Source organism: Calonectris borealis, chromosome 3, assembly GCF_964195595.1.
Source record: "Calonectris borealis chromosome 3, bCalBor7.hap1.2, whole genome shotgun sequence".
NCBI classification, from domain to species: Eukaryota; Metazoa; Chordata; class Aves; order Procellariiformes; family Procellariidae; genus Calonectris; species Calonectris borealis.
This window is the reverse complement of record NC_134314.1, coordinates 39,439,585-39,460,912: the sequence shown is the minus strand read 5'-3', so window position 1 is coordinate 39,460,912 and position 21,328 is coordinate 39,439,585. Positions and strand designations below refer to the sequence as shown.

Below are 21,328 nucleotides of genomic sequence, written 5' to 3'. Positions count from 1 at the left end.
GCGAGCCCCGGCCCCCAACCCCGGCCCCGGCTCTGACTGTCGAGTGGGCGTGTCCGCAGCTGTCATTGGACGGGCGTGGCTTGGGGGCGTGGCCGCGCCCGCTCCGGAAGGGGAGCGCGGCGGCGGCGGCGGTGGCAGGTTAGCGGCCCCGGCTGAGACGGGGGGATCTGGTGGGGCTCCTGTCCTTCACGAGTGGTCCCGGTAGCGGTGCTGGGGCCGAGGCCCTCAAGCCGTGCAGGGAGGCGGCTGCTGGAGCCGCTTGCGGGGGCGTGCGTCCGGCTGGCCCTTCCCGGCCCTACGGCTGTTAGCGCCTCAAGTGCCTGGGACGAGGTGGAAACCGTACAGAGCGCCTTCGCAGAGCCGCGATCCGAGTAAAACATCCAGGTGACGCTGCTGGGGGTTTCTGTGTAGCTGCAGGGGCTTGAAGAGGGAGGACAGGCTGCATTTGAACTCGAAAGTTAATGTATGGAGTCGTGGCCGAGTGCACTGAGTGGCTAACGTTGCAGTGAGAAATGGCCAGCCCTTGGCAATAACTTTGTTAGGATTCCTGGATCCAGCTGACTGAGAATTGTGGCTCTTCTCACCTAAATCCCATCATCCCTTCATGATCTGGTGAAATCTGGTCAAGCTCTGTTTATCTGGTGCTGTAGTGGGAATGTAGAGGCTCCTTCATGGATTGCTCTGGTAATGGTTCCCTTCGCAGTCCCACCAAGGGATTTGTGGGATATGAACGGTATTGTGTTGATGCTCGTTTAAAATACCTATGGGCTTAAAAAGTAAAGTGCAAAATGTGAAACTAATTATAACAACTTGTCTTCTCTTACTTGCATCTGTGTTACTTCTTTCTCTAGAAATGGATTCTGAAGCACTTAAAAAATACTCAGTGTTGCATCCTAAACCTGCTGGACTTACTCTTCAGTATGGCACCGCTGGATTTCGCACCAAGGCCGAACAGCTTGATCACGTCATGTTCCGCATGGGCTTGCTGGCAGTTCTGAGGTCCAAAGCTGTGGTATCTACTATTGGCATCATGGTTACAGCATCTCACAATCCTGAAGTAAGAACAACCTTTTCTTTAAAAAGAAAATAGATGTGATCTGTCTGGTGGAATCAAAGCTCTTCATGGTACTGAGAGACCAGATCCTGAAGGCACTTGGACCTACTTAAAGCGTGTGTTTAGCGTGCTCCCTGTAAATATGATGTCTGACATGTTTGAAGTTACTTTTCCCCGTACATAGGAGTGTCATTTTCTATCATGTGGAAATGCTGTAATGTAGGAAATTTGTAACGTAGGCAAGCTAGGAATGCCCTTGAGAAGAGATGAGCCTTTGAGCAAAATCTGCTAGTTTAAAAAATAAAGAGATGCAGCAATTATAAATCAGGCATTTAGACTTCTGCTGCCGTGGAGCATTCCAGGTTATTGGAATCTCCCCTTATGTCCTTTTAATGTCAAATGAATTTCATACCAAAATTATAAGGGGGAAAACGTCAGTTACTTAACATAGAATCATAAAATCATAGAGTCGTTTAGGTTGGAAAAGACCTTTAAGATCATCAAGTCCAACCATTAACCTAACACTGCCAAGTCCACCACTAAACCATGTCCCTAAGCACCACATCTACACATCTTTTAAATACCTCCAGGGATGGTGACTCACCACTTCCCTGGGCAGCCTGTTCCAGTGCTTGACAACCCTTTTGGTGAAGAAATTTTTCCTAATATCCAATCTACACCTCTCCTGGTGCAACAATATGCTGGTTACGTTACTTTTTTGGGCTTATTAGAGGTTTAAATAAACATCTAAGCAGTTTTTTCCCAGAAACGCTCCACATTTAAAGAAGCAATGTGATTGAACCATGTGTCGGCTGTCTTCAAAGAGATTTTATTAAGTTTCCCGCTTTTAGACTTCGTATCTTCTGTTCTGTTTTCCTCTCAGGAAGATAATGGTGTAAAGCTGGTTGATCCTCTTGGTGAAATGCTGCACCCTTCCTGGGAAGAGTATGCCACACAACTAGCAAATGCAGAGGAGCGAGAATTACAGAAAATAATAACTGAGATCTGCCAAAAAGCAGCAGTGAACCAGTACAAAGATGCTTCAGTTTTTATTGGTAGAGACACCAGGTAATTACAAAGTGCTGTAGATGTGTGCTGCTTTTATGGAAGCGCCAATGTTTTGTTAATGGGTGCTTTTGGATGTGTTGCCCTCCGCAGCCAGATTATGCTTTTTTTTATGCTTAGTCTGCTACCTATTAAAGTAATTTATGATTATAGCAATAAGCAAAAGTTTTCCAATGCTGTTCCTATATTAGCGTCCCTGATATTACAAGAACTTCCTAGCACTGTTTCTGAATGGGATGCTTTGTTGTGGGTTTGGGGTTTTTTTTTGAGGGTACCGTGTGATGTCCATGTGTGTTCAGCAGTTTACTTGTCTTTGCAATTCTCTGAGGTGGTGGCTTTCAAACTTTTTTATTGGGAGGCCCCTACAATAGCAAAAGGTATGGATTTCTTCATATTGAATCTAAGTCTACTGGCAGGAAGCTTGTAGAGTCTTTTTCCACATGTGCTTCCTTCCCAAGAACATATATAAATGTCTTCTGCAAAGGTTATCAGTTGTATTTGTTGTTTTCCAGGCCAAGCAGTGAGAAACTTTCACAGTCAGTAATAGATGGTATCTCCGTTCTAGGTGGTCAGTACCATGGTATGTTGTGCTTTTGCAATTCTAGTCCGATTTCAAGTTTTTATGTAAATGTGACTCTGTTATGTAGACCTAAAGCAGTAGCTCAGACACCATTTCCATCTTTGCTTGTAATGGTCTTCTTTCAGGATAGTTGTATGGCTTTAATGCAAGGGAGGAGGCGACGTGTCATCTTTTTGTAACAGAACTTGAAAAATTTAATATGGGTTTCCTGCACTGCATTTGTCTGTTTATTGTAGAATAGCAAGTACTGTACAACTTTTAAGGAGGGATTAATTTAGTATTCTATTTCTGAATGTTGTGCCTTTTATTTTATGCTAGATTATGGTCTGGTGACAACACCACAGCTACATTACATGGTCCGCTGTCGAAACACCCAAGAGCAATATGGGAAAGCAACGCTGGAAGGTTATTATGAAAAACTATCCAAAGCTTTTACGGAACTGATAAAACAGGTGAATACTGGGTGTTGTCTTCTTCATGCAAATGTACAAAATTAGTATCTTCTGTTTGTTAGCCTGTTTGGGTCTGAAGTTTCGAATTCAGCATGTCTCTAGGTGTGGTTTCACTAGGGTATGAGTTCACTTTGCCTCTTCTTCCCTTGTGCTAAGTCTCCCAGCTTTGGAGAGAGTCAGAGGCACCTGAAGGTTGACTGTGCCAATGGAATAGGAGCCCTGAAACTATCAGAAATGGAGCCCTACTTTCCAAAGGAGGTGTTTATTCACCTATATAATGATGGAACCAAGGAAAAACTCAATCACTTATGTGGTGCAGATTTTGTAAAAGTTCACCAGAAACCACCTAGAGGTATGTAGTCAGTAATTTTATATCCTTTTGCCTCCTCTCCAGATCTGAAAGCACAGGGTCTAGCAATGGCGGATCCGAAATCATCTTCGGATAAGCTGAGCTCCCCTGTTTCTTACTAAGTGACTGCATGAATGGTTCTGCTTGCGCAATGGAAAGGCAGAATCCTACGGCTGGTTTTGGCACATCCCTAGTTTATGTTAGTCTAAATTGTTTGGAGGAGTACAGTATGTCTCTGACTGGCTGAAATATGTTCGACAATCTGGTCTGAATGTTAAGCTGTTGGAGTCCAAAGATCAGTTAGGACTGGCTTACTTTTATTTACTTTACTTCCCTTCGTGTTACCAAGAAACATTTACATTGTGGGCTGGGGTTGCAGACACTTTTCTGGGTTCCTGGGGAAGAGCTGGGGTAATTAACAGCTTGGTGCCAGCAGACTGATTGATTGGCATAAACCGGTGAGGAAATGATTTGATCCAATTTCCTGCAAAGTGCATAGAAGAAAACCCCTGAACTGGGGGAGCAGGCTAGTTTGGATATTACATTATTTAAGGCTAAACTGGGCTCTCTGTTCAACAACGGCACCCTCACTGCAACTGCAAATCTGAATGCCGAGGTACGCTGCTTGCGTGCTGGAGAAATGTAGAAAGGAGAGCAGCACAGCGGCAGTGTGTCATCTGGATCCCGGCTTTAACTGGGACTGAGGGGAGACTCCTTGGTCGTTTCCATGCAGGGATGTGCTCTGAAGGGAAAATGTGGTTTCATAATTAGTTGCTGAAATGAATGATCTGATTTCTCTGAAGTATTAAGCAGTAACAGGTTCCTGTTTAAACTCATAGGGAGTCTCAACCTGTTAGATGTTGCAGTTGCCATTACCTCATGCTTCAGCTTGAGGATCTCAATGGCAGTGAGATGTATTGTCCTGTATCACTGTAGGCATGCAGGAGAAGAAACAGGCAAGTTTTGGGGTATAGTTTCTTGTGCTTTGAAGGACAAGGTGTCAGCAACGTGGGCCAGTTTTCCTGTCTGCTTGTGTACTAAAATGTATTTTTCCAAGAAGGGGTTACAGGGTGCGGTGTGTCCTTTGGAGCTCCCTCCTGAATTCCTGATGGACTCTGAAATCAGCCTAGGGAATGGCTGGCTGCAGACTTTCTGAGAAATGGACTCTGAGGTTAATGTGAGGAGGGATCTTGGCCAGCATCTTAGAGAAAAGCAAGATGTAGAATCATAGAATCATAGAATAGTTTGGATTGGAAGGGACCTTTAAAGGTCATCTAGTCCAACCCCCCTGCAGTGAGCAGGGACATCTTCAACTAGATCAGGTTGCTCAGAGCCCCGTTCAACCTGACCTTGAATGTTTCCAGGGATGGGGCATCTACCACCTCTCTGGGCAACCTGTGCCAGTGTTTCACCACCCTCATTGTAAAAAATTTCTTCCTTATAGCTAGCCTAAATTTATCCTCATTTAGTTTAAAACCGTTACCTCTTGTCCTATTGCAACAGGCCCTGCTAAAAAGTCTGTCCGCATCTTTCTTATAAGCCCCCTTTAAGTACTGAAAGGCTGCAATAAGGTCTCCCCGAAGCCTTCTCTTCTCCAGGCTGAACAACCCCAACTCTCTCAGCCTTTCCTCATAAGAGAGGTGTTCCATCCCCCTGATCATTTTCGTGGCCCTCCTCTGGACCTGCTGCAACAGGTCCATGTCTGTCCTGTGCTGAGGGCTCCAGAGCTGGATGCAGCACTCCAGGTGGGGTCTCACCAGAGCAGAGTAGAGGGGCAGAATCACCTCCCTCGACCTGCTGGCCATGCTTCTTTTGATGCAGCATAGGAGATGGTTGGCCTTTTGGGCTGCAAGTGCCCATTGCCAGCTCATGTCCAGCTTTTCATCCACCGGTACCCCCAAGTCCTTCTTGGCAGGGCTGCCCGCAATCCCTTCATCCCTCAGCTTGTATTGATATGGGGGTTGCCCCGACCCAGGTGCAGGACCTTGCACTTGGCCTTGTTGAACCTCATGAGGTTCACACAGGTCCAGTTCTCGAGCTTGTCCAGGTCCCTCTGGATGGCATCCTGTCCCTCAGGCATGTTAACTGCACCACTCAGCTTGGTGTTGTCTGCAAACGTGCTGAGGGTGCACTCGATCCCACTGTCTGTGTCATTGATGAAGATATTAAACAGTACTGGGCCCAGTATGGACCCCTGTGTCACTGATCCCCATCTGGACATTGGATGCGACCATCCAACCAATTCCTCATCCACCAAAAAGTCCACTCATCAAATCCATACCTCTCCAGATTAGAGAGAGGATGTTGTGGGGGACCGTGTCAAAGGCCTTACAGAAGTCCAGATAGATGACATCTGTAGCTCCTCCCATGTCCACTAATGTAATCACTCCATCATAGAAGGCCACTAGGTTGGTCAGGCAGGACTTGCCCTTGGTGAAGCCATGTCTCGAATCACCTCCCTGTCCTCCATGTGCCTTAGCATAGCTTCCAAGAGGATCTGCTCCGTGATCTTCCCAGGCACAGAGGTGAGATGCTTTAATGTGCCGTAATAAAAGAGCAGTTCATTTTTGTGTGGCGTTGCTGTGTCAGGTGGTGACTGCTTCCTAGCTATTACTCTATTGGCATTAAGCCTGGAAAGTTTTTGAGGCAGGTACTCCTTATGCATTATATACATTGTTGTATAAATTGAATATCCAGCAAACTAAATGTGAGTTATTTTATAGCCAGCAGATCCACTTGTATGTTTTTTGTACAGCTCTGAGAAATCTTGGTGATGGTTGCTTTGGAGTGGGGTTGCTTTTTCAGTGGTAGGATTTATGTGCCATCTCCTGCTGTAACGGCACTTCGGTGATGGCTTTGCTGGCTTGGGGGTGCACGCTTGTCTTGCATAAGGGAAGTGTGTCTCCTGTGTGAAAGGAAGCAAAGCAGAGGTGCAGGTCTGTCAAGTGGGAATAGAATAAAATTAAACAGGCCTGAAATATTTCCTGAAGAAAAGCATTTTTGATCCAAGGGAAAAATAGTTAATTCCCATGTGGGTTGGAGGGTTGTCGTGGTTTAACCTGGCAGGCAGCCAAGTACCACGCAGCCGCTCACTCACTCCCCCCACCCCCAGCGGGACGGGGAGAGAATCGGAAGGGTAAGAGTGAGAAAAAAACTCGTGGGTTGAGATAAAGACAGTTTAATAGAACAGGGGAAAAAAAAAAGGAAAATAATAATGATAATGATAGAATATACAAAATGAGTAATGCACAATGCAATTGCTCACCACCCGCGCTGACCGATAACCAAGTAGCGATCGGTACTTCCTGGATCACGCCTACCCTTCATATACTGAGCATGATGTCACATGGTATGGAATACCCCATTAGCCAGCTGGGCTGGCTGTCCTGATTATGTTCCCTCCCATCTTGTGTACCTAGCTCAGTCAGTAGGCACGGGAGCTGTCCTTGGACTAGGAGGGCACTTAGCAACAACTGAAAACATCAGTGTGTTATCAACATTCTCCTCGTACTAAATCCAAAACACAGCACTAGGAAGAAATTTAACCCTATCCCAGCCGAAACCAGGACAAGGGTGAAGTACGTAGTAGTGTTATACCAAGAGTGTGCGATGGACCTGCCACACGCCAGGAAATGCAGGGGACATGGCTCTGGAGCCCTCCTCTGCCCGAGCATGGTTTGCCTCCACACCCAGGGGTGCGCAGCATGCCGCGGCCCCGCTCAGAGGAGCGGCAAGGGAGGGCTGGGCAAGTGCCCCGCGTCCAGCCGGGGTGAGCCAGCTGCCGCTCGCTGCTTCAGGCTCCTGCCCGGGTGTCGCTCCACACACGCTGGCTCACTCTGCCGCGCAGCAGGGGAAAGCAATTTGCCTCGGTCTGTGGGTGATGTGCGGGACTTGGTACGCTCTGTGGTGACTGAGTGTGTGAGAAGGGGGTGGGTGTTCTGCTGCTGCAAGGTTTTTGTCCTTGTGCCATAAGTGACATTCAGTGCTTATTTCCAAAATTCAGACATGTGACTACACACAGTAGTTCTGGGACTGATTTTCATACACATCTGGGGAGAAGGTGTAGCATAATAAATGTTTAGAGAACCTGCATTTTTTATATTAGTGTTTATATTTTTGATCTGAATATGCACTCCTCAGTTGCCATTCAATACAGCTTCCCTGTTGCAAGTCTCCTGGTAAAAGCAATGTCTGTTTCAGAGCATCAGTTTTGTGTGTGTCTGCCCAGAGCTCATTTCCGCACGAGATCCACACTGGGACTAATTTAAACATTTTGTATCTTTTTCTCTCTCTAACTTGCATTTATAACTCTAGGGCTAGACATGAAGCCCAATGAGAGATGCTGCTCATTTGATGGCGATGCAGATAGAATTGTTTATTACTATAAGGACGCAACTGGCCATTTTCACCTAATCGATGGAGATAAAATAGCAACTTTAATTAGTATCTTCCTTAAAGAACTTCTTGCCAAGGTAACTTTAACAGATGAAATTAATGTTGACACTTTAATTTGTAAAGTGTAAAATATTCTAAAGAAGCTGTGTTAGTTTGTATGTATGCGGTCTCTCTACATCTACCTAAAGTGAACCCAGTTTAAATAGAGATCAGTTCTGTACCTCATTGGTATGGCCAAAAAGTTATTTTTACAAGGGTGTGACTTCCACACTCCAAATAAAAATTTGACCACTGATATTTTAACCTGGAACCTTTTCTTAGTGGGAGAGAACTTTTCCGGTTTCAGTGTACAAAGTATTGATATTCCATTCTCTTTGTTTCGGTGTCTTTCATTAATTTTTCATTAATTTTGGGTTCAGTCCTTCCCTCAGCATTTCTGTGAAGCTTTATGAACATTGGTCATTCCATTTGCATGAGAACTTGGTTGTGGCAGTCAAGGGGTTTGTATGTCATTGTTCCAAAACCACTATCTGCCACATAGCATCCTCTCCCCACAGGGGATATAGAGAAAAAGCTTTTGCTTTTCAGGAGTCCTCTTAGACTTGGTGTCTCTGATACTAAACCTGGATGAGTTATCCTGGTTGTGTTTTCTTAGAGACCAGCTCATTTCTTACACTGTAGCAGAGATGCTCACCAGTGAGGAGAACTCGTGCTTGCCACCAGCCTTTGCTCGCTTTGCACTGGAAGCTTTGACTTTACTGCTTGTGTATATGGCCTGCTGTAACGCCGTGTGCCTGGCCAGTGCACTGAGCTTGCTGAATCTGAAAAAGGGTTTGGAAAGCCTACGCGGGTCACTGAATGGAGAGCTGCTTCAAGCCAGCCACAAAAACTGTGATATACAAAGACTTGAACACAATTTGTGTTGTCTTCAATGTATAGAAGTTCTCGGTGAGCTGGTTCCTTCCTCTGATGCCCAGGAGTTTTAAATGTCTGTAGGAGAACATATGTTTAATAACTCTGATTATCCTTCCATTTATCCTACTCCTCTGGCTACGTGCCTATCGGACAGTAAAGCACTTTGCTTCTTGGATTGCCCAGGTGGGACAGACTTTAAAGATGGCAGTGGTACAAACAGCGTATGCCAATGGGAGTTCAACACGCTACCTTGAGGAAACACTGAAGGTATTCTCCAGTTTTTTTCCTGGTAGTTTTCTGCAAATGTTGTTTACTGCAAATCTGTTTACTTCTAAAATAAATGCTACTGTAACATGATCGCTAGGAAAACTTAAACTAGGCTAAAATAAATGACTCTTTCAAACCTGCAGTAGCCACTAAATTCTTGGTGGTAAAGGAGATGCAAGAGAGTAAGGCTGAAAAAGTTCTAGTCAGCTTTTACTAGTTTAAAAAAAAAGTTTAAACAAAATCCTTTGTTACTTCTGGAACACGTTGAGGAATTTTTGGCTTTGCAACTAAGTGAGTGGGTAAAGGCTCCTTGGTGTTTTGACACTGGTTGTTTCATTTTCTGTAACAGGCTAAATGTTGTTCACTATGGAAATGGGGCTTATGATTGCTTGGCAAAAATTGAGCTAAGGTATTATTTCATTTTGGATAGAAGTCTGGTATGTTCCCTGGAACCATAAAATGAATTGGGGTTTTCTTGGTTTGGGTTTTTGTTGTGTTGTTTTTTTTTTTTTTAAAATCAGTCTTTATTTCCACTTGGAGAAATGAAATCTTTTTAATCAGGCCTGCAGAAATAGTGGGTAGTTTTAGCTCTGGGGAGTCAGTAGCTGTGAAACACGGGTTTGTTTGCAGCAGCCTAGCCGGGCTGGTGCTCAGTGTCTGGCACTTCACCTGCAGTTCCCGTCTGTTGAAGGGAGCCTGTAACACTGTTCACATTCTCTGCATATCCTTGGGCTGCAGGTACCTGTGCACTGTGTCAAAACAGGAGTGAAACACTTGCATCACAAGGCCCAGGAGTTTGATGTTGGTGTTTACTTTGAGGCAAATGGACATGGTACAGTAAGTATGAGCATGTAATGCGTAAGATCAGCCAATATGTACAAAATTTTAGTTGGATTAGCTGGAGAAGGAGGTCTTTTCACTCTCTGCTTACGTTTATAAACAAGACTTGTCTCTCCTTGTTGAAGAGACTTGTTTCCCCCTTCTGTCTTTATCATAGCGTTGCCACCAACTCTTCTGTGTTTTATGTGGGGATGGGAATTCACAGTAGCAAACATTAATGATGGTTATTTGGGCTTAAATGGTAAAAGTTTTTTCCTCATTGCTGCACGTATCCTAGTTCGTGATGTGGGCCGATCTTGACAAGCTCTCATCTTTTTATTCTAGGTATTATTTAGTAAAGCTGCTGAAAATAAAATAAGACAACTGGCAAAAGAGGAGAAAGATGATGAAAAAAGAGAAGCAGCGAAGGTGCTTGAAAACATGATTGACCTCATTAATCAGGTAAAAACTGGGAGAAACAAATCACTGTGGTGACAGTCGTGGGGCTAACCCTGTTTGTGAGTACCTGTCAGGCTACTGCCAGGGACTGCTGGAGCAGGAAGTAGGGTGCCATGATAGAAGGGGCCAAGAAGAAAAGGGCCGGAACAGTCGTCTTCAGAAAGATGTAATACTGTCTCACGAGTGGATGCAGAATGCTTTTATCTCGAGCAATCTTGGGTTCAGGACCAAAAGAGGGAATGGGATGGCATGGGAACCTAGCGACAGGATGTGACTTGTTCACGATTCAATAGCAAGTAATATTTCATCTGATGTTTTTCACTGACCTCTGTGGTACGGGAGGATGGGGGTGTTCCAGTGCCCGTGTCCACACAGCCCTGGGACTCCCTCTCTTAGCACAGACATTACTCATCTGGGGTGGTGCCAAATCGTGCTTCACAGGCCAGGTTTAAGTGTCCTGACCCCAGAACAAAGGGGAGGTGCCAGTCCTCCTTAGGAGAGGCGAGGACTTAGTGCGTGCCCTTGGCAGAGCTGTACAAGTATGCTGCTGTTCTCCTTACCACAGGGTCAGCGTGGTAAGGAGGAAAAAATAAAACAGCCCCCCCAAACAACCCAACCAACGCACCCCAACTACCCAGACTGAGGCAAGTCAGCCTGGCTGCATTTTCACTCTCTTCAGGTGGAAGCTTCCCGATCAAATCATGCCTTCATTTCTTCACTGTTGACTTCTCCAGTATTTTTTCCCTTCTCTCTCCCCGTAAACAGACGGTTGGTGATGCTGTCTCAGACATGTTGGTTATTGAAGCAATCCTGGCTTTGAAAGGCCTGACTGTGCAACAGTGGGACGCCATCTACACTGACCTTCCGAATCGGCTGCTCAAAGTTCAGGTGAGTTACACACCACGTTGGCTCAGCTTACAGCAGTAAGCATATTTAGATAAGCTTTATTTTAAAGCTGAAACAGCCCTTTGAAGGGCAGAAGTAAGCCAAACAAGACACGGAACAACCCCGAGGAGGGACCAGAATTTCAGTTGGACTAAAATAAAAGTATGACTTATACAAATGATGAAGTAATAGCCAACTATGTTAAATGGAAAAACCTGATCAAAACTGATCAAATTTTAACTTAGAAATTCTTTCTTAACTTTCAAATTAGAAAAATACTGGATTTTTTTTTGCTGTGCCACTTAGTATAACTTGAACCTTCAAGGTCTTACTTCTTTATCTAGCTTCTCCAATATTCAGACAAAGAGCTTGAGCAGAACAGGCTCCCACGCGGTAGCATTCTGTTAGACACAGTAAGGGGGCTCTGGGCTCTAAGTTAACCAGAGGAGAGAGTTTAAGCTTTCTGACCTACTGGGAGAAGCTGCAGCTTCAGTTCGGAGGCTGACCAAGGAGGCATGATCAGAACTGACCCTTTTTCCAAACCAAGCAGCTGAGTCCTATCAGGACTTAGTTAATAGGTGCTGAGCATAGCTGAGCAGGGATCCTAAAGTGTTTGAGTTAAGCAGGGAATGCCCAAATCGAGCTCTTCCTCAGGCGGCACAACACATCAAAACCTGAAGTGCTGTCTTACCCGAGACCTTTTCATTCTGCTCTCATCATACAGCTCCGGCACACAAATAAATTGTCTGTTTCTGATGCTGCAGGTTGCAGACAGGCGAGTTATTGACACAACGGATGCAGAAAGGCGTGCAGTTACACCCCCGGGACTACAAGAGAAAATTGATGCACTTGTAAAGAAGTACAAATTGTCACGAGCGTTTGTCCGGCCATCAGGAACAGAAGATGTAGTTAGAGTATACACTGAAGCAGACACACAGGTCAGAGCTTAAACAACTTGTATGTAAGGTGGATTTCTTTATGTTAAACAATCTTCTGCTTAGCATTGGGTGATGGAAGGAGAAGTATGTTTACATACTCGTCATTTAGTCACACTTAACAGGTGCTAAATTTGGAAAAAAATCTAGTGATCACAAAAAGTCTCTTTGGATTTTCTTTTATTTATAAAAGTGATGTTTAATGTTCTCACTGTTTATCTTTAAAAGTAAAAGTTAAATGTGTATAAAGGCAGATTTGACCCTAGATGATTTTGAAAAGAAAATCAGCCTTCTGAGAACTCAGGGTTAAGAAGAAAGTTACCAAAGCAGCCAGTAACTGCATGATTTTGCAAGAGGCAAAATAAAAAAAAAAAAACCCACAACTTTGCTGCTGTTAAGAAGTAGTCCACCTGTGAACTTAAAGTTGACAGCAAAAGCAGCGGTCCTGCTCTTCCCTTCACATGCTCCTGCTTGCTTCTCCCTGCCAGCATGCCCACAGTGGCAGAAGATAGCTCAGCATTTGCAGGAAAACGCTTGCCTTAATATCACATATTTGCTCTAACCTTCTCATGCTGACACCAATGTAACTAACTTTTAAAACATTCCACAGGAGAATGCGGATGCCCTCGCCCATGAAGTAAGCCTGGCTGTTTACCACCTCGCTGATGGAAAGGGAGCACCACCCCAGCCTATATAACAAATGACACAACTACAGTTAAAGTTCATAACTTGACTTATTTTTTAATATTACTTTCTTTACCATGTGCTAGTGGTTGCTATACCCAACCTTTCCTGAGAGTAGCAAGGATTAACCAGAACTGAGCAGAATATTATTCCGCTTATTCTTTACCTCTATTAGCAATTTACCTCTTAATGAGATGCTCTTGCTGCTGAATGTGCTGAATGTTTTCCCCACCCCCTAAGTTTGTCTAACTTCTGAACCTGAAGTGGCGTAGAGGTGACTCACTTTGTGACAGTCAGCAGCCTGGTCATGCCCAGAAGGAATTCTGCCCCCACCCAGCTTATTTCATAGGTTATTGTCACATTGTGCCTCAAGTCCAGCTCCCACACCCTCAGTGCTCTTGCAGTAGCTGCGTTTGGCTCGTGCCCTATCGTGACTGTGCTCACAGTAGCTGCGGCACAGCACGCTGCTGCGGAAACAGCACCTCCTGCCTTCCCACAGCAGCTGAATCATCTGTGGGCAAACCGTGTAAGGCAGAGGCTGTCACTGGGCAGCTGACCTCAGTTCAGGGGGGGAATAACATAATGAAAGAGCATTTGCAAATAATAAGATATTGCAATATCATCTTCATTAGATACTTTTATGAAATTAAAGTGTTGCTTAGAAAGCAATTTGCAGTAATAGTGCTTATAATCACTTTTAAGAGAGAAGGGACAGAGACAAGTTTGTCTTCTGTGGCCCTTGCTACTCCCCAGCAGTGTGAAAGGGTGGGCCAATGGGATGTAATGTTTTAAATACACAAGCATCCCTCACCCACACATTTCAGTTCAGGGTGTCTACCTCTGACATACGTATTTTTCATTTTAGTCCTGTATTAACTGCTGCATAATGGCACTTTCCAGATTGCTAAATAAGCACAAGTTCCAATGGATCCAAAAAAAAAAAAAAAAGGACAAAAATAAACTGGAAACAAATTGAAAAAATGTGCACCTTGTATTTCTTAGGATTTTTTTTTTAAAGACAGAACTCAAGACAACAAAACATGTACTGTAAATAGTAGGCACCATAATCAATATGAGCCACCAATATTTAAACTTGATTCAGGCCACATCCAGAACTTTTCTCTTATTTACAAATATTTAACTTAAATACAACATTAAGTATTTCATTACGTACAAAGTAAGAAAAGAATACTATACAACTGGGAAAGATAAGTATTTCATTTAAATAGTTACACTACATATAAGCTGAGTAGTACCAGTTTGGTTCATGTTTTTATGACACCTTCAAGAAAATCCTTCTCAACCATTTCTTCTATCTTCTGTCTTGCTTTGCTGGAGAAGGTCTTGAGGTTCTCCATTTTTATGTCCTTACTCGGAAAACAGTTGGGGTAAAGGACCGGGCTCCCTGAGTGTCCAACGCATCTGCTCGTGACTTTGCTGTTGAAAACTTGGCTGAGTACATTGAAGAAAGGCAAAAGCTGCTCAATGCTGCGAACAGTGTAGATGGTTAAAAGCAAGTGACCTGGTTCCCAACTTAGTGTTTTCCCTGAGCTGTCCTCCTCTGGGTTTTTCTGTAAATAGAATAAATGGGAGATAATACAGGACAAAACAGAAGCAGCACAGGTGAAAATAAGAACTAACACCCAATAAAGTATTTTTGCATATTCCAAAAGTATTTGTCCTATCACCAAAATACACATATGCTGGGGTGCAGCTTTCGAAGCAGACCTCCTGCTCCTCCCCTCGCCACGCTTTGCAGCGGCAGTGGCTGGCAGCATACAGGCTGGCACTAACGGGAAAGCTGCGGAGGGCGTTCGAGTCCACTGCGCCTCGGCCCAGGGCTGCCCCAAAGCGAGGGGGCCCCGCTGCCCTGCAGAGCTGCTCCTGGTGCAGCATCCCGCTGGCTAACATGAACAGCCCAAGCTGGCGATAGCCAGTATTGCAGCTGCTTGGGTAAGCTGTGTGCTACTTCAGCGGCTCTCCAAAGCAGGCTGGTCTCTGGTAACACTCGCACTTCCCAGCATTAATGACAATAAAGCCCAGAGAAAGTTAATATAGAAACGAAGCATTTTCACTTTAAAGCTAAAGTTCAGAGTTTTCAGGAAGAGCAAAAGCAGTGCTGGTTTTAGTATCAGAAATAAGACACAGGGAGGCTCTGAGCAAACACTTGAAGTTGTCCTCAAAACAGTTCAGTTACAGTGTGTTTTCAGAAGACCTCAGTTAGGCACCTTCCATTTCATGGGGGGACTTTCAAGGGGGAGAATTTCAGGAACCCCACCAGCAAAGGCAGCAGTCACGCACCAGATGCTCACAGGCAGTGTCAGTACACTGCTGTAACCCTGATTAGGGTTGCCTTAAATATCCGCATACTTAAATACCTGAGCACCAACATCCAGCTGCTTATATGGTACTCTTCACTCATTTCTTTTTTTTTCTTTGAGTCAAAAACCGTATTCAAATCTAGACAATAAGGTACTATCACCACTAGACACACCTTGTTTGGACTGTTACTGACAAACCAGTATGGGAGAGCTTCTACCGTGAAGTAGAGTTCCAGCAATACTGGTTTTTATTCTGTGAAGAAGGAGAAAAGAAGCACAAAGGCCACATCAAGGAGAGCCACCTCCTGATCCGCCTCTGACCAGCGCCTCCCTGGCAATGCCTCTGCCCAGGCAGGGGTCCGAGACCCCTGCAGGCTGCACAGCTCCTGAAGAGCAGGCTTTGAAAGGAAAGGAGAATGAAGGGGAAAGAACAGCAGTAGGAGCGGAGCGTAAGGTAAGGATTACTGATTGCACTGCCTTTGAGCAAACATTTTCTTCAAGAGATGATACTTCAGCAAATACAGTTTTTGTCCTTTCAATGAAGCAACTGTCTTGCAATTCAGGAGCCTAGACGACATCCATTTCACAAAAAACACTTGGGTTAAAATTAAATATGAACATATTTAGTATTTTAATCTGGTGGTTTGGCTCCCCTGTCACAGGGGATTACTATTCTAGCTCTACAAGACTCAAGAAAAGAAAGGCTCGTAATGAACTAGAACGAAGGAGTTCCAACACAGAAAGAGTTGTTGATGCCTCCTACTTTTAACGAAGCTACGAGTTTTTAAAGTTTCTCCTTTAAAAACTTCACATTGGATTCACAGAAGAGAGGCTTTTCAGTACTGGTTCTCTACCCTGCTTAGTATCACCCGGTGGTGAGCACGGACTGCCTCCAGCACGCAGCCAGTGTCAGTGTCACACAGCAGCCAACCAAAGGGGTGCACGTGCAAATACTAACTCTCCCTCTGAGCAATGAAATACAACCCGTCCAAGCCGTTTCCTCACGGCGGTATCCGCTAAGCAAACACCACTAATTCCTCAGATACTTAAAACAACGGTTAATTGGACAGAGACCGATTAGGGATTGTGTGTTTCACACCTGCCATTTGGTAAAGATTATTTTATTATTTAATTTTATAATGATTTGTGATCATAATTCTTCTTAGAACTAACGTTAACTTTTTGTAATCTATTTCATGTAGGAAACCAACTTAAAAATAATTTTTTAAGTTATTATAAAAATAAGGGCCCTCATGATTCTTCCACTTCAAAAATCTCTCAACTTTGTCCTCTAACAAGACTGATCTCTCTCAGTTCTTACTGAAAGCTAAATACTGCCCAGGGCCTTGAGGCGATCGTATTGTTATGGCGAGCTTGTTTCACAACTCAAGCATCAAAGGCCACCCTCACCTGATGCTTGGCCATCTCCATTCCCTCCAAAACCACCGTCTTAAAGTCCTCCTGTTTGTCCTGTGGAAGGAAAGAGGAGAACTTTGAGACTGCATTTCATATATCAAAATAATACTTTGCCGTGAAGGCCATGCAGTTGCTTGGTTGGGTGCTGTGCTTCAGCTTGAAAAATCATCCGCCCCAAAGAGTCCATGGTCCGGAAACGGCAGACTCCGGGGCTAGTGTGGCCAAGACACTATTAGACAGTAACAGCACTGCCAGTTTGTTCTTCTGTTTATTGCCAGTAGTGCCGGAGGAGGTTTTTAAGCACGTTTCCTTCCGACAACAGAGCCTGAGCAACACCATACTGCACAAACCTGAGCATTAGTCAGAGTGCCCTGAAGGAAAATTAAGATCCACTGGAACATTTTGCTCAGAAACAGTTATTTTCTACGAAAAACCCGCAGCTATATGCACAGTATTCTCCTCTGCACAAAGAAGAAATGGCTACTAGGAAGAAGATTAACTCTATCCCAGCCAAAACCAGGACAGTATGGAAGTCAATATTCATTACCTCATGTTTATCTCATCAAACCCCTAGCTATGGTTCCCAGTGTGCAACTGCTGCCGTGACTAGGGGGTTCCAGAAATTCCAGGAAGTTTCCTATATTCTTGAAGCATACTGTGGAAGTCCTGACTTCAGGCATCTATCTCAACATACAGTACTTACCAGCACGTATATTTTATACATCATATGTAATTTATAATTCTTGCAGGGAGATTATTTGGAGTGTGACAACTTTCTAATTGGTATAACACACTACATTGAACATCAGGGTTAGAGGCTATGCCTGATTAGCAGTCAGTTAAAACTGATTATTCCTTTATGAGATGCGAGAAGACAAATTTAGTCTCATCTTCATGGTTCAAAAACAATAAAATGAAGAATGCAGATGTGCTTCAGGTACTTATTTTATCCCCTATAGTTGTGAGCCTTGCTTGAATAGTTCAGGTCTGCCTGCAGCTAAGTTATCCCTAAATTTTATGTAGCCACTTGTATGTCAGCAGTAGTTTCTTCACTCAGTGAAAACATTCATTAGAGATTGTAAATGCAGTAGCTGCAGCAAGCTGTCAGTGTTACAGCCCTGTCAATGCCATCTCTTTGGAGGGAAACCCAAGAATGAAACTTCAAAGCTTCAAAGCTTTCTCCCATATGGCTTTGAGCTTCCTCCCTGTTTCTCTGGCCCACCCTGGGGCAGGGCTTAGCCAGCTCCCATCAGCCTCATTAGCAGATCAAGCCTCCACCCCACCCAAACTAGGGTTTTAATATATCTCATGCATCAACATAATGACAACCCTAATTCTGCTCCCACCCTACAAACTGGGCAGCCAAAACTTCCCCAGAACTGTTTCCACTGTTCTCTGCCTTCTTCCATTCATCGTAACTGCTTCGGGGAAGAAACCCAGCCCTCCCTGGCTCTGCACAGGTTTGGGGTTTTTTGGTTGGTGGTTTGGGTTTTTTTGTTGTTGTTGTTGCTTGTTTTATATATCTACATGTGGGTTTTGCATGATGCTGACTTGAGATTACTCTAGTGGGAATCTCTCACACCAGCAACTCCTTTCCATTCTTCATTGTTAAAAAAAAAAATATTCAAAACGAAACAGTGCATGTACTGTACATGAAAGTTTTTAATGAAAAGCAAAACTGGAAGAAAGCGACATACCTTTGCTTTTTTTCGCAGCAGTTTTGCTAGACGCACCACATACGGTTTGAATTCCCTCTGATGTGTACCCTGTCTTCGTACTTCCAAGCCCGAATCATCTGATGCTTCTGGAATAAAAGCCCAACGATACCTGTCATGAGATAACACAAGCAGACATTACCCTTACTGAACATGCAGGCTTTTCTGCTAGATCTAAAAACATGAGTGGATGAGGAAAATCTAGTTAAGTATCAAAGAAAGGGGGGGGTGGGGAGAACCAACACACACAAAAAACGTCAGTCTTTGACAAGAAAGAATAGGAAAGACACATTCTGAAATGCAGGAGGTAACATGGCCAAGAAATGTAGCATTGTCTTTTTTCCTTTAGAGTTTCTTAAAGTCTTTAAGGATGTCAAGAGCAAGATAAGGCAGAGAAGCTAAAAACAGTAGTATTCACGTCTTCATTATGTGCAAGAGAACTGAAAGCAATTCTGAATTATAAAATACGTAAGTTACTTAAAACATTTCGCTGCGCATTTGCAATGCTTAATATAACACACAAAATGTTCTCAATATACCATGTTGATAACAGAAACTGATTTATTTTACCTATCGATAGGCCAACAAGACCAAGTGGACCATTCCCTCCCCCCACCTTGCTGCACTGCAAAGACTGGCTACTTGCATTATAAACTATAAAGGAAATCAAAGTTTCTGTCCTTAAAACTTCAATCCAAGCCTCCATTAGAACTCTTATAAAAGACAGTGTGATTCAGCATGACTATTGTATTTCCAGAAATGCACAGTAATGACCTAAATAAAAGTAGGTTGGCTAATAATGGGGATTCAGACAGCCTGGAGAACTGAGTAAGAATTATGAGCCAAATCCCCAGAAAATAAAATAAATGAAGGAACCTTCAAGATTAGCTTTAGATTTAGAAATACGACAGGGCACAAACTGACACAGTGTGTGCAAGTCCTTCCACCCTCTATCCCACATGAGCATCTTTTAAATAATAGGGTAATTGGAGGTGACCAAATGTCTACAGAGCTGTGCCAGGGCAGCAGCTCTCACATGGTCACCACTGTGCAGTATAAAGGAAGAGATGAGATACTTCCCTTAGTCCTTGGTGGCCTCCCATTTCTAGGGTCTTCAGCAAATACCAGTTGCTTTGCATTCATTTTTTTCCAACAGAACAGGAATGCAGAGGCACTGAGGAAGCAGTTTGCACACATGAACACTACTGACCAAGAAAAACCTCGGGGTCCCCTTCACAAGCAGGTTTGTTGCAACATCTTCCAGACAGATCACGCAGGAGTAATTTAAGTGAGTCATGCTGAGATGACATACAGTCGTCTGATCTCATGCATTAGTCACTGAGACGTGTGGGTGTATTTTGAGTTCTTCGACATTACGGCAACTAAATACTTTAAAAGTAAAATACTTGAATAAATCACTATTACTGATTAGCTCACAAGTGTGGAGAATCTCTTGCCACAGGCTAAATCAAACCAGCTTGAACTCATTTGGTGTGTAGCATCATTTGCTCTGGGGGCCACTCTGATGCTGGGAGGGAATGAACTGTGGGCTGCCCTGGGTGAAGGCCAGAAAAGGAAAGGAAATAGGAAAGCAAAGATTTTTACACACTAGAATTTTACGAAGAGGCATGGACAAACATCCAAAAACTTAAATGACACTGTCTTCTACTCACATCTGAAACTGAGGCAGGTTTTCAGATGGTAAAGCTAGGGCCAAGTCCAGAAATTTGCAAGCGGACAAGTACAGGTTCAACCATCTCTGGCTATTGTAGGACGTGGAGAAACCATTGCCGCCTGTGTACGTTGTCTCCAGACCAGCAACAGATGGGCCAGAAGTTCTAAAATAAATTACAGCAGGCAGGTGAGTCATAACAGCCTCCTGCCACTATGGGAACATCATCTTTCTTGCTTGCCTTTGCAAACACACAGCTCTTTATTTACCAACTTAATCCTGAATCCATAAATCAAATCAGAAGATTGCAAGTCTGTGCTATGGGTGGAGTTTTGTATGGTTTTATATATATGAGAGAATGTTAATATATAATACATGTTACGCTGTATCTCATTCCCATCAGACATTCAAATTAAGTGAAAGTTTTAAATTGCCAGTCATGTCAATATTACTTTATTTTAGGGAAAAAGTCTTCAAAAGAACAAAGAGAATCTAGAAAAAAGTGAAGAACAATACTTGGGCAAATAACTCCTCCTGTTCTTTTGAGAAATCTGCCTCTACTGCTAGCATTGACTGAAATTGGATCATACCCTGCAGAAGGTAGATGGGATTGAAATGGACAACGAAACAAGAAAAATTATCTACCTCATCTTTATGTCTTTCTAACACTAGAAGAAACCACATTTTTATTTAGACAAAAAAAAAGTGCATTGGTCTTATTCTAAATAAATCTATGATACAGAAAAGCTATAAAGTCACGCCATGCATATTTTAATTGCAGAAGCAGTGTCATTTTAGCCAGGAAGACACTGTAAAAACTAACATAGTTGTATTGCATAATTTACCTTAGTGGTTTATGAGCAATCTAACGGGGATTTTTTTTTTGTTTTTTTTTTCCCCTGAACAGTATGTCCCTGGTACTGCAGTCAGACTGAACTACCCTTTACTTGTCCTTCTCATTTGAGCTTGACAATTCTTTCTAAGACAAATTATTCTAAAGAATGACTCACTGCCCATCAGTATGCCAGGAGACTGTTATAAACTTAACCAAGTAGGGAGTTCATAAGTTTACCTGGAAATGTCTTCATCAGCAGTGAGCTCCTGTTCCATCAGTAAAAACACTTGCACCTGAAGATCAAACGCTACATTTTAATACCATTTTTTATGGATTGTGACTCAGGAAAATGCTGTAGGGAGGCCTGAGTAATAAGCCTTAGAGGAACTGTTTGGAGGTTTATTTCCATTCCTGGATGATGAAATAACCCCCTGAACTATGAGTGGACACTGGCACCCTAAAGCTCTTTCATCCCTTATATATAGCTTGAGTAGCACAAGGGCCATAAGA

At 43.6% G+C, this 21,328-nt stretch overlaps 2 protein-coding genes across 10 annotated transcripts in view; one reads left to right on the top strand and one right to left on the bottom strand.

Annotated features, from left to right (window-relative positions):
* Positions 1–59: 59 nt before the first annotated feature.
* PGM3 (phosphoglucomutase 3) lies at positions 60–13,818 on the top strand. 3 transcript variants are annotated; one of them, XM_075145400.1, is made up of 13 exons: positions 60–138; positions 852–1,057; positions 1,938–2,122; positions 2,632–2,699; positions 3,018–3,151; positions 3,308–3,503; positions 7,815–7,972; positions 8,994–9,077; positions 9,816–9,914; positions 10,242–10,358; positions 11,121–11,243; positions 12,005–12,178; positions 12,786–13,818. In XM_075145400.1, the coding sequence occupies exons 2-13, from the start codon at positions 854–856 to the stop codon at positions 12,870–12,872; spliced, it is 1,629 nt and encodes a 542-aa protein (XP_075001501.1). In that variant the 5' UTR covers positions 60–138; positions 852–853; the 3' UTR covers positions 12,873–13,818. The 3 variants fall into 3 exon arrangements, with proteins under 3 accessions (XP_075001501.1, XP_075001500.1, XP_075001499.1); XM_075145399.1 differs by having other exon boundaries at positions 89–384; XM_075145398.1 differs by lacking the exon at positions 60–138 and adding an exon at positions 531–684.
* Positions 13,819–13,831: 13 nt separating this feature from the next.
* The window catches only part of DOP1A (DOP1 leucine zipper like protein A), a 65,677-nt gene continuing 58,180 nt past the window's right edge, over positions 13,832–21,328 (bottom strand). For 3 of the 7 annotated variants that reach the window (XM_075145390.1, XM_075145391.1, XM_075145394.1), the window contains 5 exons: positions 21,056–21,111; positions 19,985–20,149; positions 18,294–18,423; positions 16,591–16,650; positions 13,832–14,430 (listed from right to left, as the gene is read on the bottom strand). In XM_075145390.1, the coding sequence (XP_075001491.1) occupies positions 14,125–14,430; positions 16,591–16,650; positions 18,294–18,423; positions 19,985–20,149; positions 21,056–21,111 (717 nt within the window). In that variant the 3' untranslated portion in view covers positions 13,832–14,124. Of the gene's footprint in view, positions 14,431–16,590; positions 16,651–18,293; positions 18,424–19,984; positions 20,150–21,055; positions 21,112–21,328 lie in introns of those variants that run through there. The other 4 variants (XM_075145393.1, XR_012672920.1, XR_012672921.1 and 1 more) reach the window with 4 other exon arrangements.